The 18,663-nt window shown below is 53.3% G+C and overlaps 1 protein-coding gene across 6 annotated transcripts in view; it reads right to left on the bottom strand.

Moving 5' to 3' along the window:
• Positions 1–611: 611 nt before the first annotated feature.
• Positions 612–18,663, bottom strand: part of EHMT2 (euchromatic histone lysine methyltransferase 2) — an 18,707-nt gene continuing 655 nt past the window's right edge. Inside the window, exons 2-29 of one of the 6 annotated variants that reach the window (XM_017859577.1) lie at positions 18,606–18,618; positions 18,132–18,200; positions 17,815–18,033; positions 17,473–17,726; positions 14,016–14,100; positions 13,887–13,927; positions 13,603–13,755; positions 10,692–10,826; positions 10,452–10,566; positions 10,193–10,294; positions 9,825–9,973; positions 9,589–9,732; positions 9,267–9,502; positions 9,005–9,187; positions 8,803–8,885; positions 8,222–8,328; positions 8,002–8,124; positions 7,809–7,910; positions 6,073–6,198; positions 5,827–5,981; positions 5,574–5,741; positions 4,992–5,136; positions 4,542–4,619; positions 4,050–4,165; positions 3,855–3,941; positions 1,872–1,950; positions 1,522–1,697; positions 612–1,115 (exon numbers count right to left, since the gene is read on the bottom strand). In XM_017859577.1, the coding sequence (XP_017715066.1) occupies positions 935–1,115; positions 1,522–1,697; positions 1,872–1,950; positions 3,855–3,941; positions 4,050–4,165; positions 4,542–4,619; positions 4,992–5,136; positions 5,574–5,741; positions 5,827–5,981; positions 6,073–6,198; positions 7,809–7,910; positions 8,002–8,124; positions 8,222–8,328; positions 8,803–8,885; positions 9,005–9,187; positions 9,267–9,502; positions 9,589–9,732; positions 9,825–9,973; positions 10,193–10,294; positions 10,452–10,566; positions 10,692–10,826; positions 13,603–13,755; positions 13,887–13,927; positions 14,016–14,100; positions 17,473–17,726; positions 17,815–18,033; positions 18,132–18,200; positions 18,606–18,618 (3,624 nt within the window). In that variant the 3' untranslated portion in view covers positions 612–934. Of the gene's footprint in view, positions 1,116–1,521; positions 1,698–1,871; positions 1,951–3,854; positions 3,942–4,049; positions 4,166–4,541; positions 4,620–4,991; positions 5,137–5,573; positions 5,742–5,826; positions 5,982–6,072; positions 6,199–7,808; positions 7,911–8,001; positions 8,125–8,221; positions 8,329–8,802; positions 8,886–9,004; positions 9,188–9,266; positions 9,503–9,588; positions 9,733–9,824; positions 9,974–10,192; positions 10,295–10,451; positions 10,567–10,691; positions 10,827–13,602; positions 13,756–13,886; positions 13,928–14,015; positions 14,101–17,472; positions 17,727–17,814; positions 18,034–18,131; positions 18,444–18,605; positions 18,619–18,663 lie in introns of those variants that run through there. The other 5 variants (XM_017859572.1, XM_017859573.1, XM_017859574.1 and 2 more) reach the window with 5 other exon arrangements.

The following is an 18,663-nucleotide window of genomic DNA, read 5'->3' as shown; positions in this document are numbered from 1 at the left end:
GCTCAGGGCTATTTCCCGGGGGCACTACGGACCACAGTGAACGACCTGGCATGCTCTGATAAGAAAACACTTTATAATCTCACAAACTACCTTAACTGCCATACACTCACAACACGCTCCCGCCAAAGATTAAAGTGTGGAAATTGGACCTGTATTTTTTTTTTGAGATGGAATTTCACTCGTTGCCCAAGCTGGAGTGCAGTGGCTTGATCTTGGCTCACCGCAACCTCTGCCTCCTGGGTTCAGCGGTTCTGCCTCAGCCTCTCAAGTAGCTGGGATTACAGGTGCCCGCCACCACGCCCAGCAAGTTTTTTGTATTTTGAGTATAGATGGGGTTTCACCATGTTGGACAGGATGGTCTTGAACTCCTGACTTCAGGTTTCTCCTGCCTCAGCCTCCTAAAGTGCTGGGATTATAGGTGTGCGCCACTGCGCCTGGGAAATGGGATCTTCATAGCGGGCCCCCACAACCCCCCACCTCCCCGCCCCACACTGGGCAGCCGTCACACCAGCCACACCCATCCAGCCTGCTTCCCATCCTATTCTGGCCCTTGGACCCATATTCCCTCTAGCAGAGTGTGCTTTCTCCCCACCCCAACACAAAAACAGCAGTTTATTACCAAACCCAACGTTTATTGAGAACAAAAGGAACCAGTTGGCATAGAGGCCCGACTTCAATTCATCAAACTTCAACTGAGGATGGGAACAGCGGGGTGGCCAGCCCTGAAGTTGCACTCCCAGGGAGGAACCAGCTCTGGGAGGGAGGGGCTGTCAGACCTCCAGGGCCTGGCTGGGATCTCTGGTCAGGAATGTGTGAAGGGGTGGTAGGGAGAAAAGATGGCAGCACCCCCAGGCAAGGGCTGCGAGCAGCTGGTGGCAGAGGAGGCGGCTGAGCTGTGGCCGTCCATGCTGGGGAGGGAGGGTGTGGTCCGTTCTCATGTGTTGACAGGGGGCAGGGAGCCGAGCTCGGGCAGCAGCTCAGGGTGTGGGTCCAGGCGGGCCAGACGGCTCTGCTCCAGAGCAATGGCTTCGGCTGAGTGCTTGCACTTCTCAGAGCCACACTGGCAGGTGAAATATTTGCTTTTGATGTCCCAGAAGCGGTCGCCATAGTCAAACCTGTCAGAGGAAAACAGGAGCTTGTGGGAGCTGGACCCAGCCACCAAGAGCCCACCTGGAAGACCCTGTGGATCCTACTCCCTAAGAGGGACCCCGCACCCAACCTATCTTCTCCAGATGGGATCTCAGCCCTTGTCTGTTCTATGGACTTGCAGCATCAGCACTGCCTGGGGACTTGTTAGAAATGCAGAATCCTGGGTCCCATTCCAAGCCTACTGATTCAGAATCTCGCTGGGAGGCGCAGGACTGTTTCACCAAGTCCTCCAGGAGATACTTATGTACACTGAAGTCTGAGAAGCTCTGCACTGCTCCATGCCTGGACACCAGGTACACGCCAGCCTTCAGGTCCCAGGTTTGCTGCATCTCCACCCCCTGGCAGAGCCCCTAGAGACCCCTAGAGTCTCACCCTAGCTCCTCCCCAGTCCGGATGTCTCGGGAACTGAAGAAGGCGATGCGTGGAAATCGCAGGTCTTGGTGCAGCATGAAGACCCGGACGGGAATGATGTTGGGGTCACACAGGTGGTTGATGAAGCGGCTGATGTTGCCATAGTAACGGGCATCAATGCAGTACACCTCTCCATCCTGGGGTGGGGGGACGGCACTCTTCACATCGCCCCCCGCCCTGCTTCCCTGATCGCCCTCCCCACCCACTGACTCCCCAGTCCCTCATCCCCAGGTTTCCATTTACTGACTTCCCAGAAGCTCCTGAAAGCCAGCCCTGGGGAGCAGCAGGATAAGAGGGGGTCTCCTGCTCACCTTGTTGTCCAAGTCGAACAGGTAAGAATCATCCTCTCTCACATCAGCCTCAGCATCAGAGATCAGCTCCCCGACATACCTGTGGGACAGGAACCCACGGTTCTGAAGGTGAGTGTGGGCTATTAGGAGGCGGCTTAGGCCCCATCTCTCCTCACAAGCCTGTGGAATCTGGAATAGGCAGGGCTGGCAGGTGTGGGGAAGGGAAGGCCTGGAGTAGCAGTGGTGGGCAAGTGAAAGGGCAGCATTCCAGCCTCGACAGAGGAAGCCTTCAGTCAGCACAGAGAGACCACAGGCTTTGTGGTTAAGGGGATTAGTGTGTAGGGGCAGTTGGCCTGGGTGGGGAAGTTCAGGTTTGGATACAGAGAGGTTTGTGTACTAGGAACCACCCGGCAGGAATGGGCGATATGGGACAGAAGAGGGGCCAGGACTGCAGGAAGAGCCAGAGGTACAGGAGTGGCAAGGACCTCAAGGCATGAGTCAGGGCAAGAGCGCCCATATCTGGACAGCAGAGGGAGGAGAGGAGCCGGCTATCTAAGGAGGGGTGAGCAGACACTGGGAGATTAAGACACATGGAGAGGACGTGGGGTGGGGAGTGACTGTCAAGAGAGCTTCAGCAGAGCAGGAAGGGCAAAGGCCGATTTTGCCAGGGACAGGCAGTGAGTGGATGGTGGGGAAACTGAGGCCCAGCAGGAAGGGGCTGCTTGCTAGAGAAGTTGAGAGATGACATGATGGAAAGAAACTGGATGGTCTCTTGAACAGGCAAGTATGGTTAGAGGACTATTTTTTTTTTTTTTTTTTTGAGATGGAGTCTCGCTCTGTCGCCCAGGCTGGAGTGCAGTGGCCGGATCTCAGCTCACTGCAAGCTCCGCCTCCCGGGTTTACGCCATTCTCCCGCCTCAGCCGCCCGAGTAGCTGGGACTACAGGCGCCCGCCACCTCACCCGGCTAGTTTTTTGTATTTTTTTAGTAGAGACGAGGTTTCACCATGTTCGCCAGGATGGTCTCGATCTCCTGACCTCGTGATCCGCCCGTCTCGGCCTCCCAAAGTGCTGGGATTACAGGCTTGAGCCACCGCGCCCGGCCTAGAGGACTATCTTTTTTAAAGGCCAGAGGACGGTTGGGCGCAGTGGCTCAAGCTTGTAATTCCAGCATTTTGGGAGGCCGAGGCAGGCGGATCATCTGACGTCAGGAGTTCGAGACCAGCCTGACTAACATGGTGAAACCCTGTTTCTACTAAAAATACAAAAAATTAGCCAAGTGTGGTGGCACGTGCCTGTAATCCCAGCTACTTGGGAGGCTGAGGCAGAAGAATCGCTGGAACCTGGGGAGGTGGAGACTGCAGTGAGTCAAGATTGTGCCATTGCACTCCAGCTTGGGCAACAAGAGTTGAAACTCCGTCTCAAAAAATAAATAAAATAAAATAAAAAATAAAGGCCAAAGGAGACCAAGGTAAGACTGAGGGTCATGGGATGGGAGCCAAGAGAAAGCGGGGAATTACAGATGCTGGGCAGAGAACTGATGGAGAGGGACAGGCCCCTGAGGAGGTAGACAGAAAGGTAGCTGTTATCACCTCCACTCTACAGACAAGAAAAATGAGGCTCACAGAAGTTAAGTAACTTGGCCAAGGACATCCAGAAGCAGGGAGGGGCTCAAATCCAAGTCTGTTTGTCTCCCAAACTGGCACTTTCTCCAGCTAGGAAGGGCGAGGAGGGGGTAGAGGGGAAGGTAGAGGGTAGAGGTGGAGGGAGGGAAGACCTGTGGTCTGGGCAGAGTGGAGGCAGGTGCCATTCTCAGCTGCGGGGATGGGGGTCAGAGGAGGCTGGCTGCTCAGCTGCAGGAATAGGGGTCAGAGGAGGCTGGCAAGAGAGTGGCCAGATGGAGACATGTGACTCATCAGGGCAGGGGGATGAGAGGGAGGCCTGGCAGTCAGCAGTGGCCATGTATCTCCTTCCCACCAGGTGTCAAGGTGCTCCTGGTGACTTACTCGCAGATGAAGGTCCCCTGTGGGATGGTCTGCAGGGCGCGGACCCCCCAGCCCATTTTGGCTGTTCGGTAGAGCTGTAGCCGCACCCTGGGGGTAGGAGAGAGGGCGCTGTTGGGTGGAGGCCCTGGAAAAGCCCCAGGAGCAGGGAGGAAAGGGTGAGGTGGGGAGAGGGTGGGCTGTGGAGCAGGGCCTCACTTGATACCACTCTGTACCACCCGGTTCTTGCAGTTTCTCCAGCAGGAGCACGCCTGGTTACACTCAAAAATCAACGGGGGCTCAATCTTGTTAAATTCCTGGAGCAATCGCCCATCCTAGGGTGCGGAGGGGAGGACAGTGGTTTCTCCTTGGGGGCCACCTCAGCTGCCCGCCCAGGAACCCCAAGACTCTACAGAAAAATCCACTGCTGAACCCAACCCAGAGACAGAGAAGATGGGGTTGGGGAGGTCACACAGGCTCTGAGATCCAAGAACAGGAAATGCAGGAGCATCATCCCTGATTTGCATAGACCTGGGCACACGCCCATCGCTATCCCAGCCATGTCCCAGGATTCCCAGGCCTTGCCCAGTCCTCTCAGTCACTTCCCCCACAGGGTAGGTGAAGGACAAGGTCCCAGGGAGCTGGCCTGTTGGAGGCTGGCTCCTCTGAAGGAGGGGCTGGGTGTCTGTGGCCAAGGCAAGGGGCACGCACCTTGTCATACCAGCACCGGATGCTGAGCTGGCCGCACAGGCAGTTGGAGCTGGAGCAGTCGTCCACACATGTGCAATGCTGGGGCGAGGAGGCAGGGGTCAGCTCAACCCCACGATGGGTCTGGGTTCCTCTACTCTCGGTGCCCCGACCCCCTAACCACTGTCCTCTCTTTGGGGTCCATGTGTTACAACAGTGGGTGGCGATGGTTCGAGGGTGATGGGGAATCAGTATGTTGCTCATGGTGATGTCCCCACGGCTACTGGGAGTTCATATGACACCTTTCTGTGACCCAGGAAAAGGCTCCCTCCCCTGGGGTGGATGCGACCCCACACCAGGGCTCCCTTCCAGCCAACCCTTCCTAGGCCAGGTGCCTTTGTTGGTTTGAAGCTTGTCTAACTGTACTTGGCAGCTCTCAGTGTCCTTTTGGGGAGACCCCGGCCCCCTACTCACCTGCAGGTGGGTGATGTTGCGGTCGATGTTCATGGTGGACGTCTCACAGTTCTCCGAGATGTACTTGTAATCCTCGGGGCAGGACTCCCCGTCCACGCCGTTGACACAGGGAATGGGCACGTTCTCATAGCCCCGAGCCACGTCCCTGCAGAAGATGGGGAGAAGGTGATGGGAGGCTGGAACAGGGGGTGAGGAGCTACTCCACGTACAGTGAGACAGTTGGGGAGGTTCCTGGGGCTGGGGGCAGGGGAGTAAGGTTGCCAGGTAAGATGCAGGACAGCCAGTTAACATGGAATTTTAGATAAACAAGAAATAGCTTTTTAGTACACTATGTCCCAAAAATTACACAGGACATTCTCGCACTAAAAAAGTATGCATCTGTGCATCTGAAATTCCAGTTTAACGGGGTGTCTATTTTTACTTGCTATATCTGGCAACTCCAGTGGGGAGGGGGCTTGTGGGTGGTTCTGGGGATTCAGTGGTACATAGGGAGGGGTTGGGGAATGTTGTGAGGATGCAACGGAGCCCGGGGAGGCTGGGTGGGGAGGTGGCCTTGGGTGCAGAGAGGGGCCCAGGGCTCACCGGCAGATGATCTTCTCCGTGCGGATAGCCCGATTTCCCACCCCGAGTCGGAGCTTGCGGTTGAGTTGAAGCGCAAACCACACGTCGGAGCGCTCGGGAGTCAGGTCCCATGCTGTGTCCCCCTCCTTGTTCCGCAGCTCAGGGTTGGCCCCACGTGACAGGAATAACCTGAAGAGGGGACAAGATGCCCAATGTGGGGTCTGAGGCTGCAAGAAGTGGGGGCAGGGGCATCAAGGGCGGGGCAGGGGCTCACAGCACGCAGTCATGGTAGCTCTCCCGAGCTGCGATGTGCAGGGGGGTGTCCCCATGGTAGTTGACAGCATGGAGGTCGCAGCGCGCATTCAGAAGGACTTCGGCGATGGCGGCACTGCCCGTGAAGGAGGCCCAGTGCAGGCAGATGTTCTCCTCCTGTGGAGATAGGAGGGCAACAGATGAGGTGCAGGCAGCTGGGCCCTTGAATCCAGCCTCCACCTTGCTCAGGGGCCTGGGGCTGCCCTACCTCAACCAAACTCTCACTCACGTTGTCAGTGAGGGTGACGTCGGCGCCCCGCGTCAGTAGCATGCGGATCACCTCGATGTGCTTGTGCTCTGCAGCCCAGATGATGGGCGTCCACCCCCCACTGTCCTGTGGGTGGGAAGGGAGTGAGGGTGGGGGCAGCTGGGCCTGCTCACCAAAGCTGCAAATGGTCAAGATTGGCTGTGTGTGTGAATCCCAGCTCCACCATTCACGAGCTGTGGGACCTGGGGTAAGTCACTTAACGTCTCTGGGTCATAGTTTCTTCATCTAAAAAATGGGACTAGTAGTGCCTACTGCCTGATGCTGGAGAGAAAATAAAGTGAGTAATTATTCTCTTTCCAAAAAATACAGCCAGGAGCTGGTCATGGAGGCGCATGCCTGTAGTCCCAGTTACTCATGTGACTGAGATGGGAGTGTTGCTTGAGCCCAGGATTTCGAGAATGCAGTGAACTATGACTGTCTGTGAAATGCTACTGTACTTCAGCCTGGGTGACACAGCAAGACTCTCTTAAAACAAAAAACAGGCCGGGCGCGGTGGCTCAAGCCTGTAATCCCAGCACTTTGGGAGGCCGAGACGGGTGGATCACGAGGTCAGGAGATCGAGACCATCCCGGCTAACACCGTGAAACCCCGTCTCTACTAAAAAATACAAAAAACTAGCCGGGCGAGGTGGCGGGCGCCTGTAGTCCCAGCTACTTGGGAGGCTGAGGCGGGAGAATGGCGTAAACCCGGGAGGCGGAGCTTGCAGTGAGCTGAGATCCGGCCACTGCACTCCAGCCTGGGTGATAGAGGGAGACTCCGTCTCAAAAAAAAAAAAAAAAAAATTTCCTAAGTCTGCCCACTCACAAGTCCTAGAAGCAGTGACAACCCAGTAATAATAAACACTCCGAGGTCCATAGACTGTACTCTCTAAAAAATGTTTCTGGCCAGCACAGTGGCCAGATTACACCTGTAATCCCAGCACGTTGGGAGGCCGAGGTGGGTGGATCATGAGGTCGGGAGTTCAAGATCAGCCTGGCCAATCAATATGGTAAAAACCCATCTCTACTAAAAATACAAAAATTAGCTGGGCACGGTGGCTGGCGCCTGTAATCTCAGCTACTCGGGAGGCTGAGGCAGGAGAATCACTTGAACCCAGGAGGTGGAGGTTACAGTGAGCCAAGATGACGCAATTGCACTCCAGCCTGGGCAACAGAGCAAGACTCCATCTCAAAAAAAAAAAAAAAGTTTCCCATAAAGGAAGCAGAGTTTTTTAAGAGAAATGGTGGATGCTGAGTCAGGGGCAGGAAATGTGCTGAAAGGTCAGGATGCTCTCAAAGGCCACTGGGCCACTGGGTCATGTCACGGCCACAGAGGCCTCTTGAAGGGGCTTCTAGATAATGATGGAATAATTCAAAGACTGAGAAGAATGCCAATAAATGACGAAAACACATCCAATATGTGACAACCTGAGAGTTAAAAAAGCCTCACTGGACACATTCAGAGATGAAGGCAGGAACTGATTATTCTGAAACTTGATCAAGAGAAAGCAGCAAGAAAAAGAAAAGAATGAAGAGAAATACAAATGAGGAAGAAAGCAAGGGGGACAGACACAAGCGGCCTGAGGCAGAGTGAAAGGGCTAGAGGTCAGATGTAGAAAGGGGGCCCAAAGTCTGAGGCCGAGCCAAGGAACCCAGGCACCAGGGAGCCGGAGGGGCTGCGCTGGGTGGGCCACTGACCTGGGCGTTGACGTCCACCTGTCCTGTGCTCAGCAGCAGACTGACCATCTCCAAGTTCCCGATTTTGGCTGCGTGGTGGAGGCAGGTGGAGCCGTCCTCCTCCTGAGGGAGACATGGGCAAATGAGTCTCCGGCTGGCACCCCAAACCTGGTCCCTGACTCTGGGGGCCACGCCCTGCTGCCTGCATGCACACCTTGCTATAGACACAGCCACCACGCTGCACCATGTAACGGGCCACCTCCAGGTGGTTGTTCACCACGGCCTCCATCAGTGGCGTCCGCTGCTGTTTGTCCACTGCGTTTATGTTGGCTCCAGCCTGTGAGGGGGCAGGAGGGCTGGCACCAGGGAGGCATGGGGCAGGGGAGGGGCCTAAGGGCCTGGTGAATGAGACATGGGGCCGGGCCCGTGCTGACCTGCAGCAGCACATGGCAGATCTCCACGGAGCCCTTCTGGGCGGCTGCATGCAGGGGCGTGCGCTTGCTCTGCTGGTCGCTCTGGAAGTTGGGGTCCAGGTTGTCCACTGCGGGGAGAGCCCGCCACACCGGGAGAGGGAGGGACAAGTGGTAAGCAAGCTAGGGGGCAGGTGGCACTTCTTTCAGGAAGGCTTCTCAGAGCCCCAAGTTGGGTCAGGGCCCCTCCTGGCATTCTCTGAGCTTGCCTCCACCACGGCATTTATCAGAATAAGGAGTCAAAGGCATCAGCTCTGCCTAAATTCAAACCCTGCCTTACTTCTCAGTACCGCTGTGCACCGTGCAAGGTCCCTAACTTCCCTGTGCAAGCCAAGGCTAACAAGTATAAGCACTCAGAACAGGACCCAGCACCTACGAGTCACCACCGTCCCTATCGTCACGGGTTATGTGTGTCTTTTCCCCACCACACTAAGTCCTTCAGGGCAAGGACTGTATCCTTCATGACTACTCCTGGCCCTGTGCCCAGTGCCTGGTATATACATGGAACTTGGTCAAGGTCTGCTGAAGGAATAGGTGGCACTCACACAGCATCAGGATCACCTTCTGCAGCTCGCCCTGCTTCACGGACAGGTACAACTGCCGAGGGTGGAAACGGAGCTTCTTCCGCCTACCAAGGGAGCATGGGAGTGGGGAGAGAAGGGGAGCTCCTCAGATTCCAGCATCAGCCTTGACACTGCTCCTCTGGCCTCAGCCCCAGTTGCTGTGCCTGAACAACTCCCCACTCACCTCTCTGACTCCTGGATGACCAGGGCCTTTTCCAGGGCCTCCCGGCCTGGCCCCAGTGGCAGCCCCACGGCTGAAAGGCAGCCCCCATTGGGCAGGGTCAAGGAGGGCCCTGAGCTGTCGATGGTGTCAGCCAGGGGATCGCAGGGTGGGCGCCGAGGCTCCCCATGCCCTCGCATCCGAGCGCTGTGGAAGAAGGAGCTCATGTCCAGGAGCAATAGTGATGGGGCAGGGAACAGACAGTAGAGAAGGGGGAGGCCAGTACCTGGGCTGAGAAGTGTCTGCTCTTCCGGGGGCATCCTGGGACAGCGGTGGGGGTGCAGGAGCTGCAGCACCAGCCGGTGGGGTCACCCCATCACCCCGGGGGATGGTCACCTCTTGAGCTTCAGAAGCATCCTCCCCACAGTGGGGACAGAAGACCATCCCATTGAGCTGAGACACACAGGCCTTGTGGAAGCGGTGGGCCACACGGAAGTCAGGGTGGCATTCCAGGAAGGTGCCCTGGGAGCAGGGAAACGACATGGTCAGGTTGCCGGGGCCCCCTCTGCCATGGGGCATGCTGCCTGTCTGCCCCACTGGTCACTCACCGCCGTGCAGAAGTAGCCGCAGCCCGGGCAACAGTGGTGTTTGACCATGCGGGCGCGGTGGGTCTCACAGAGCACCATCAGGGCCACGCGGCTGGATGGCCTCATGGTCTCCCGCTTGAGGATGGCGGCATTGCAGCCTGACAGCTGTGTGCGGTGAGGATGGGTAAGAAGAGAGGGTGAGACTGGGGCCCGGGACTGGACGCCCTGGCACCTCTCCCACCAGCCCACGGCCCCACCTCTCCGTCCACACTCTCGGTGGCCATGCACTTGTGCCCCGCCCTCTCGCTGATGCGGTCGATTTTGGGTGCCTCCATGCGGCAGCTGCACAGGGGCAACTCCTCAAACCCTCGCTCTGTCTCCAGCGAAGATGTGTCATTGGACACCCCTTGGACGGAGGAAAAGAGGAGCTGAGGGAAGCCCTGAACCTCACCCATTGGGACCCCTGGCGGGTCCTCTCACTCCCTCCCTACCTCACCCCCATGCCCCAGAACCCCTAAAGCCTGGCCATGGACACCCCGGCTCTGGCGTGGTTCCCCTCCTTCCCTTTCCCTCCTGCCCTGAGGTCGCCCCCTAGTGGCTCCCTGTCCCGGCAATTGGCAATTACCAGCGTGGTTGGGGGAGAGGGTCCCCTCGCTGGGCAGCTCCAGGGACCCCAGAGGGACCTCCATGTACTCACTGGGGCCTGAGGAGCCCACACCATTCACTCCTGACACAGAGACAGAGAGAGTGAGAGTGCGAGCTCACAGGTGCCTGGACGCGTGGGTACATGCAGGTGCACATGCGAGAGCGTGTGTGCGTGCACACACTCTGGGGGCTGGGCGGGGGCTGGAGGAGGGCACCCAAAAGCAGCAGAGCCTCCTTACCTCGTGGCTCCTTGGCCCGCGGAGGCTCCCGCTTGCGCCGTTTCCGAGATGGCTTCACCCATGGGCTGTCTTTTCGCCACTTCTTCTTGGCCTTGCGCCGGCCACTGGAACCACTCTGGGAAGGGGGAGGAGGAGGAGTTACGAACCCTCACCCCAAGGGGGCCCCCCAACACCTTCAGGACCAGATCTCCAGCCCCACAGTCTCCCACTCCTCTGGAGATATCAGCCTCCGTCTCTTACCCTATCTGACTGATTCCCTGACTCCTCATCTTCCTCTTCTTCTTCCTCTTCTTCCTCCTCTTCCTCCTCTTCTTCTTCCTCCTCTTCTTCCTCCTCCTCTTCACTTAGTTGTTCAGTTAGAGCTTCAACTTCAGACTGGGAGAGAGGCAGAACAGGACATATCCAATCCCCAGGACTCAGACAATGAGATGGATAAAAAAAACCACCACCACCATTGCCCCCCGCCACTACCCACGGATGGCTGCTGGGGAAGATAAGTGTGGGTAGGAGAGGAGACAAAGGTCCACATAAAGAGAGGGTGCATGGACTATTATTACACAGTAGTGAAAAGGTGCCACAGTTATAGACAGCAATGTACACAGATCTTGGTAATGTGATATTAAGTTAAAAAACAAAAAGCAAGTACCAGAAGATAAACATAGTTTGATCTCTCTTTTATGATGTTCATAAACAGGTAAGACCACCAATGGTTGCTAAAAACACTAGACACGAAGCTCATATGAAAGGTTCAGGCTGACATCACCTGAACCCACTGGTCAATCTTATCACTAAGAAAAATGACCAGATGAGATGTTCCATGCATCCTGATGTGATGTGGCCAGAAGCACTTGCACCCACTGTCAAGTCTCTTGGCACCTGAAGTCGATTACGCCTCTAGATCTACCAGTTTACAAGAAATACGGGCAGAGAGGATGTGTCAATCTCCACCCAATCAGCCAACGTCATATAGAACGTGAGAAATTCTATACGACAACTGACCTAGTTTCTTTGACAAATAAATGGCAAGGAAAAAATGCCTTTCTTATTTATTTATTGAGTTTCGCTCTTGTTGCCCAGGCTGCAGTGCAATAGTGTGATCTCAGTTCACTGCAACCTCCACCTCTGGGTTCAAGCAATTGTCCTGCCTCAGCCTCCCGAGTAGCTGGGATTACAGATGTCTGCGACCACACCCAGCTAATTTTTGTATTTTTATTAGAGATGGGTTTTCACCATGTTGGCCAGGCTGGTCTCAAACTCCTGACCTCAGGTGATCCACCTGCCTCCCAAAGTGCCGGGATTACAAGTGTGAGCCACCATGCATGGCCATAAAATTTTTTTTTTGAAGATGGGGAAACCAGGCAGGTGTAGTGGCTCATGCTTGTAATCCCAGTGCTTTGGGAGGCCGAGGTGGGCAGATCACAAGACCAGGAGTTTGAGACCAGCTTGGCCAACGTAGTGAAATCCCGTCTCTACCAAAAATACAAAAAATGAGCTGGGTGTGGTGGCGGGTGCCTGTAATTCCAGCTACTTGGGAGACTGAGACAGGAGAATTGCTTGAACTCAGGAGGCGGAGCTTGCAGTGAGCCAAGATCATGCCACTGCACTCCAGCCTGGGCGACAATGTGAGACTCCGTCTCAAAAAACAAAACAAACAAACAAAAGAAGACGGGGAAACCTAAATACCAAGAGAGTCTTAAGACAATTTTTTTTTTTTTGAGACAGTGTTTTGCTCGTTGCCCAGGCTGGAGTGCAATGGCACGATCTTGGCTCACTGCAACCTCCGCCTTCCAGGTTCAAGTGATTCTCCTGCCTCAGCCTCCTGAATAGCCGGGATTACAGGCATGCACCACCATGCCCGGCTAATTTTGTATTTTTTTCAGTAGAGACAGGGTTTCTCCATGTTGCTCAGGCTGGTCTCGAACTCCTGACCTCACATGATCCGCCCACCCCGGCCTCCCAAAGTGCTGGGATTACAGGCGTGAGCCACTGCACCCGGCTGACCTAAGATAAATGTTAATCAAATCAAGGTGCAGGCCATATTTGGATCTTGACAAAAACCCATTTATGAGAGCTGAGGAAATGTGAAGACTGACAGGATATTTGATAGTATTAAGAAATCAGTAAATTTTTTTAGGTGTGAGAACAGTAGTATAGTGATGTTGAACGACAAAAAGAGGCCTTATATTTACATATATATGGAAATACATTTAGGTAAAATGATACGAGGTCTGGGACTTGCTTTAAAATAACCTAGTAGGTGTGTGTGTTGGGAGAGGTACAGATGGGTCAAGATGGGCTGTGTACTGATAATGGCTGGAGCTGTGTGATGGGTACACAGGGATTTGCTATTCTACTCTTTTGATAATGCTTGCAAGTTTTCATGATAAAACGTTAAATAAAAGGCAAAACTAGACAAACTAAACATTCTACTGTGTAGGTAAACATATAAGATAAAACCAGACAAAGAGTAACGAATAAGCAAATAAATGATAATGGAATGCTTTTGAATTTTATATAAACAGCATAATGTATGTTAAAAAAAGTGCTTTCTGGTCATTTCCTTTTTTATTTTCTTTTTTTAAACAGTACACGTCTGTTAAATGATCACTTCATTAGCTGATAAAAAAATAGTAAATCCAATGTGCAGGGTGGTGGTCACCTTTGTGGATGACATGGGCAGAGCGTACACTGAAAATGAGTTACAGCTGGGCACAGTGGCTCACGCCTGTAATCCCAGCACTCTGGGAGGCCGAGGTGGGTGGATCAACTAAAGTCAGGAGTTAAGAGACCAGCCTGGCCCACATGGGGAAACCCTGCCTCTACTAAAAATACAAAAATTATCTGGGTGTGGTGGCGGGCGCCTGTAATCCCAGCGACTTGGGAGGCTGAGGCAGGAGAATCACTTTAACCCTGGAGGCAGAGGTTGCAGTGAGCCCAGATTGTGATATTGCACTCCAGCCTGGGAGACAGAGCGAGACTCCGTCTCCCCCTCCCAAAAAAAAGAGTTACAGACAGCATGGGGCAATGACTTAGTGGATATTCAAAAGGTAAAAAGGACAGAAAGGAGAAAAACAGGGAACAAGGAAGACTGGACAGTAAACCCCAGCCCTGGGGGAGCACTGGCGGGGAGGGCGGACCAGCTCTGCCTCACCTTGCTGTCGGAGTCCACGCGCTCATCCACAGAGTAGGAATCATAGTAGAGACTGAAGTCATCACCCACCACCGTCTCCCACTCCTCCAGGGACCCAGGGTCCCCTTTCGCCAGGGTCACTTCTGAACGCCGGGCAGAACCTAATTCCTCCGACTAGAAAAAGATCAGAAAAATTGAGGCCACTGACACCCTGCCCATTTCTATTGAGGATGGGATGCAGACCCACTTCTGAGCCTCCCTCAGAGCAGCCCCCCAGGGGTAGAGGCTCTGCCTCTGCTGCTCACCAGGCCACCTCCTGAGGTCAGCTTCCTCCTTTTGACCACATCTGGAAGAGAGAGAATGGTGTGGGGTCTATCACTGAAACCTTCAGAACAGGCCACATCAAGCCACTGGGGGTGGGGGATAGGACTGACCTGAGGTCACCTTTCCCAGTGAGTGGACATCGTCACTCATGCGGAAATGCTGTACTTCAGGGGGCCGCTTCTCAGGGACTGGGGGCTGTGGGCCGAGAGGGAGCACACTGAGGGTCAGAGAGCACCTACAGTTTTGCCTGGGTTAGCCTGGAGCCCCAGGCGGGGGTGGGGTCATGAGCCACACCTCCAAATGCCATGTGAGGCTCCACTAGCCACAAAGTGGCAACCATGGGTGCTATTTCCTCAGAGGAAGAGTGTTAAGCACACTAACACTCACTCACCTCTGCAACTATGCAGAGCAGGCCCTTTTCCATTTTACAGAAGAGAAAACAAAGCTGAACAAAGTTAAACGGACTTTTATACGTGGCCACGTACACAGTAGGACTATTCACAACAGCTGAGTGCGAAGCAACGCAAGTGCCACTGACAGATGAATGGATAAGCAAAATGTGGCATTTATATGCAATGGAATGACCTTCAGCTATTAAAAGGAAAGATGTACTTTTTTTAAGAGATAAGGTCTCATTATGTTACCCAGGCTGGAGTGTAGTGGCATGACCATAGCTCACTTTGGCCTCGAACTGGGCTCAAGCCATCCTCCTGCCTCCGCTTCCCGGGAAGCTGGGATTACAGGCACATGTCACAATGCCCAACTAATGTTTTCTTAATTTTTTTTTGGTAGAAAAGAGGTCTTGCCATTTTGCCCAGGCTGGTCTTGAACTCCTGGTGTCAAGCGATCCTCCCCAGAAAGTACGGGATTACAGGTGTGAGTCACTGGGCCTGGCCTTTGAAAAATTATTTTAAACCGCTTTTAGAGATGGGGTCTTGGTATGCTGCCCAGGTGAAAGGAAAGAAATTCTGACATGCTACAACATAGATGAACCTTAAGGACATTATGCTAAGTGAAATAAGCCAGTCACAAAAGGACAAATACTGTATGATTATACTTAGATGAGGTACTTAGTCAAATTTACAGAGAAAGAAAGGATAATGGTCCTTGCCAAGGGCTAGGGAGTGGAGGGAATGGAGAACTACTTTTTAATGGATACAGAGTTTCAGTTTTACAAGATGAGTTATGGTGACTGATGATTGCACATGATGGAAGTATTTAATACCATTAAATTATACACTTAAAAATGTTTTTTATTTTATTTTTTAATTATTAGATGGAGTCTTACTCTGTCGCCCATGCTGGAGTGCAGTGGCGCGATCTCAGCTCACTGCAGCCTCCATCTCCCAGGTTTAAGCATTTCTCTCACCTCTGCCTCCCGAGTAGCTGGAACTACAGGAACACGCCACCACGCCCTGCTAATTTTTGTATTTTTTTTTAGACGGAGTTTTGCTCTTGTTGTCCAGGCTGGAGTGCAATGGCAGGATCTCGGCTAACTACAACCTCTGCCTCCTGGGTTCAATTGATTCTCCTGCCTCAGCCTCCCAAGTAGTGGGGGGTTACAGTCATATACCACCATGCTCGGCTAATTTTGTATTTTTAATAGAGATGGAGTTTCACCATGTTTGTCAGGCTGGTCTCGAACTCCTGACCTCAGGTGATACACCTGCCTTGGCCTCCCAAAGTGCTGGAATTACAGGCATGAGCCACCCCGCCTGGCCTAATTTTTGTATTTTTAGTAGAGACAGGGCTTCACTATGTTGGCCAGGCTGGTCTCGAACTCCTGACCTCAGGTGATCCTCCCACCTCGGCCTCCAAAGTGCTGGGATTAGAGGCGTGAGCCACTGTGCACGGCCTAAAAATGTTTTTTAGATGGTAAATTTTATGTGACACTAGTCCCCTCTTATCCAGTTTATCAGCAGTGATGGTGGCATATTGTTAGAATTGTGCTATTTTATTTTGAGTCTCGCTCTGTTGCCCAGGTTGAACTGCAGTGGCGTGATCTCGGCTCACTGCAAGTGATTCTCCTGTCTCAGCCTCTCGAGTAGCTGGGATTACAGGCGCACACCACCATGCCTGGCTAATTTATCATTATTATCATTATTATTTTAGTTAGAGACAGGGTTTGGCCATGTTGACCAGGCTGGTCTCCAACTCCTGACCTCAAGTGATTGCTGGCCTTGGCCTCTGAAAGTGCTGAGATTATAGGCAAGTCACACCCAGCCTATTGTTATAATCATGCTATTATGTTATTATTGTTGTTAATCTCTCACTGTACCTAATTTATAAATTCAATATTTCTTTTCTTCCCTATTTTTTACAAAATGAACTGCAACTATAAAAATTAACGTTTATCATAGTGAGAAAGGAAAAGTAGCTCATAGCAATCTGTGCTATGTGAAGCAGGCAAAATTTATCAGGCTCAGAGAGAAGTGAGTATGGAACGTTAGGGCCCATGCCTGGAGGCAACTGCTTAAAGGCATTTTGTACCTGACTAGGGTGCTGCTTCACCCATTATCTTCATGCGCATAGTATCTGTGAGACAAAGAACAATGTATAGCAGATCTATAGCTTGTTATTCTAATGTAAACTTCTGGTAAACAATTTAGGAACTGCCTCTTCTTTTCCTTTGTGTTTTATGTTTTCAATATTTTAAAAAATTTTTATTTTATTTTTCTTTTTGTGGCTCCTTCCAGAGCAGGGCTAACTCCTAGGCAGTGTGCCCAGAGTCAGCCTGTTTTTTTTTTCAATATCTTCATATCATCCAATCTTCTTTTCCTTTAAAAACCTACTTGTGGGCTGGTTGTGGTGGCTTGTACCTGTAATCCCAGCACTGTGTGAGGCCAAGGCAGGAAGATTGCTGAAGCCCAGCAGTTTGAGACCAGCCTAGGCAACATAGTGAAACTGTCTTCAAAACCAAAACACAACAAACAAACAAACAAACAAACAAAAAATCCTATTTGTAACTGCTGCTAATCAGAGTGTATTTTCAGGGCAACTTGAATCTTTGCTCCTGAAGGCTGTCCTCAAAACCTGCCCAAATATATACTACTTAATGTTAAGTTTGCCTCAGTTTTTTTTTTAGGTCAACAATTGGTATGACCCAGTAACCCTAGAACTTGGTCATAAATCTTCTGGGCCTCTGGGGCCCTTGCCACTTCCCTCCTCTATTATTTCTGTGGCCCTCATCTCCTTTCCCACTGGGATTCCCAGGAAAAACTTTACAAATAGAGCAGTGACAGTTGAGTTCCCCAAGGGCTTGCTTTGAGGTAGAAAGGAAGAGTGGTTTGAAATTCCCTTACCTTGTCATTATCATAAGAGTAATTAAGACATTAAGTATATAATTGACTCTTTAACATCAAATTCTCACCACCCAAGAATGTAAACTGCAGGAAGAGAGGAACCTGTCTGTTGGTTCACAGATTAAGCACAGCCTAATATTTGATACACAGTAGCCCCTTGTTTAAATATGTGAATGAGTAAATGGAGTAGAAGCCTTAAGTGAAACTGTATAAGAGCTCACCAAAGGTTTATGGTTGATTATCCCATCTCTCCCATCCCACTCACCTGTCCATTTCCTGGTTTGGACATGGTTTTGCGGGCTCGGTGGACCTTGGGCTGTCCCTCTGGGCTAGTGGTGGCTGGAGGGGGTTCAGGCCCTGCTGCTGCAGCTCCCTGGGCTCCCGGCATACTCAGCAGCCTCATAGCCAAACTCTGGACAGATGGAGGTGATTTTCCCGCCCCTGTCATTGACATCTTGGCCCGGCTAGGACACGAACCCCCCTTGCTGGGGGAAGAGGGGAATGACTTTGTGGCATGGCCTAAAAAACAGGCAAGCAGAAGGCAAGATAAGAAGGAAGGCAGAGTCAGAAATTTCCCACGCACCCCCCAGGCTACCCAGCCTCTCACCCAGCAGGATCCGGCCCCCATGGAGGTCCCCATCTCCCTCAAGATTCTCGGATTCATCCCCAATGAGTGGTGTAGCCCCTACAGGGGTGTCAGCCCCCTCATCGCCAACAGTGACAGTGACAGAGGCTGGAGATGAGGGGCCAGCAGGCTCCAGGGAGTCGGGGGTGGCCTTGGGCAGGGTCTCTTCACTACGAGGGGTGTCCCCCAAAGAGCCATGAACTGTAGAGGAAGAGAAAAAGTTCAGAGCTAAGGGCTCCGGAGATCTTGTGTTTAGGGAAGGTGACGGTCCAATTGGGGCCCGTTTTAGCTGCACTCACCTCTCTCGGTGGCTCCTCTGGTTTCCTTCTCCAGCAGCAGCGCCCCCATCTCAGCGGGGGCCTCCCCCTGGGAGGGGAGACAAGGGACAGGAGGGCTGGTCAGCCCAGTAGAGAGTTGGGGGGTCCAGGATGCCTGGGCCCTGGGAAGAGAGAGTAGGCTCCGGGGCCTACCTCTTCCTCTATGGGCCCCCCCCCTTCCGCGGCCTCTGCTGCCCGGAGGGGCCGCACGACCCCTCCCCCGGGCCCGCATCAACCCCCTCCCTCTCGGTAGACCCCGCATCTCTGGGGCCGAGAGAAAAGGAGGGGAGGGGCGGGGCCTCCGTGCCCCGGCCCCGCCCCTCCTCCCGGCTGCACGCGCCGCTCCCCCTTTGTCCCCCAGGCCGCGGGGACCCCGGGCACCAACCCCTCCAGCACCCGCTGACCCCCAGCCCGGTGGACGGCCCCTCGTGCCCCTCACGCGTGCTCCTGGGGCCCCGGCGCCCGCCGCCCACTCAGGGGCAGCCGGCGGCTGCACGCGCGCCTCCGTGCCCAC

The sequence above is a fragment of the Rhinopithecus bieti genome, unplaced genomic scaffold, assembly GCF_001698545.2.
Source record: "Rhinopithecus bieti isolate Rb0 unplaced genomic scaffold, ASM169854v2 scaffold_51440, whole genome shotgun sequence".
Taxonomy (NCBI): Eukaryota; Metazoa; Chordata; class Mammalia; order Primates; family Cercopithecidae; genus Rhinopithecus; species Rhinopithecus bieti.
The sequence above is the reverse complement of the archived record's forward strand: the minus strand, read 5'-3'. Positions and strand labels throughout refer to the sequence as shown.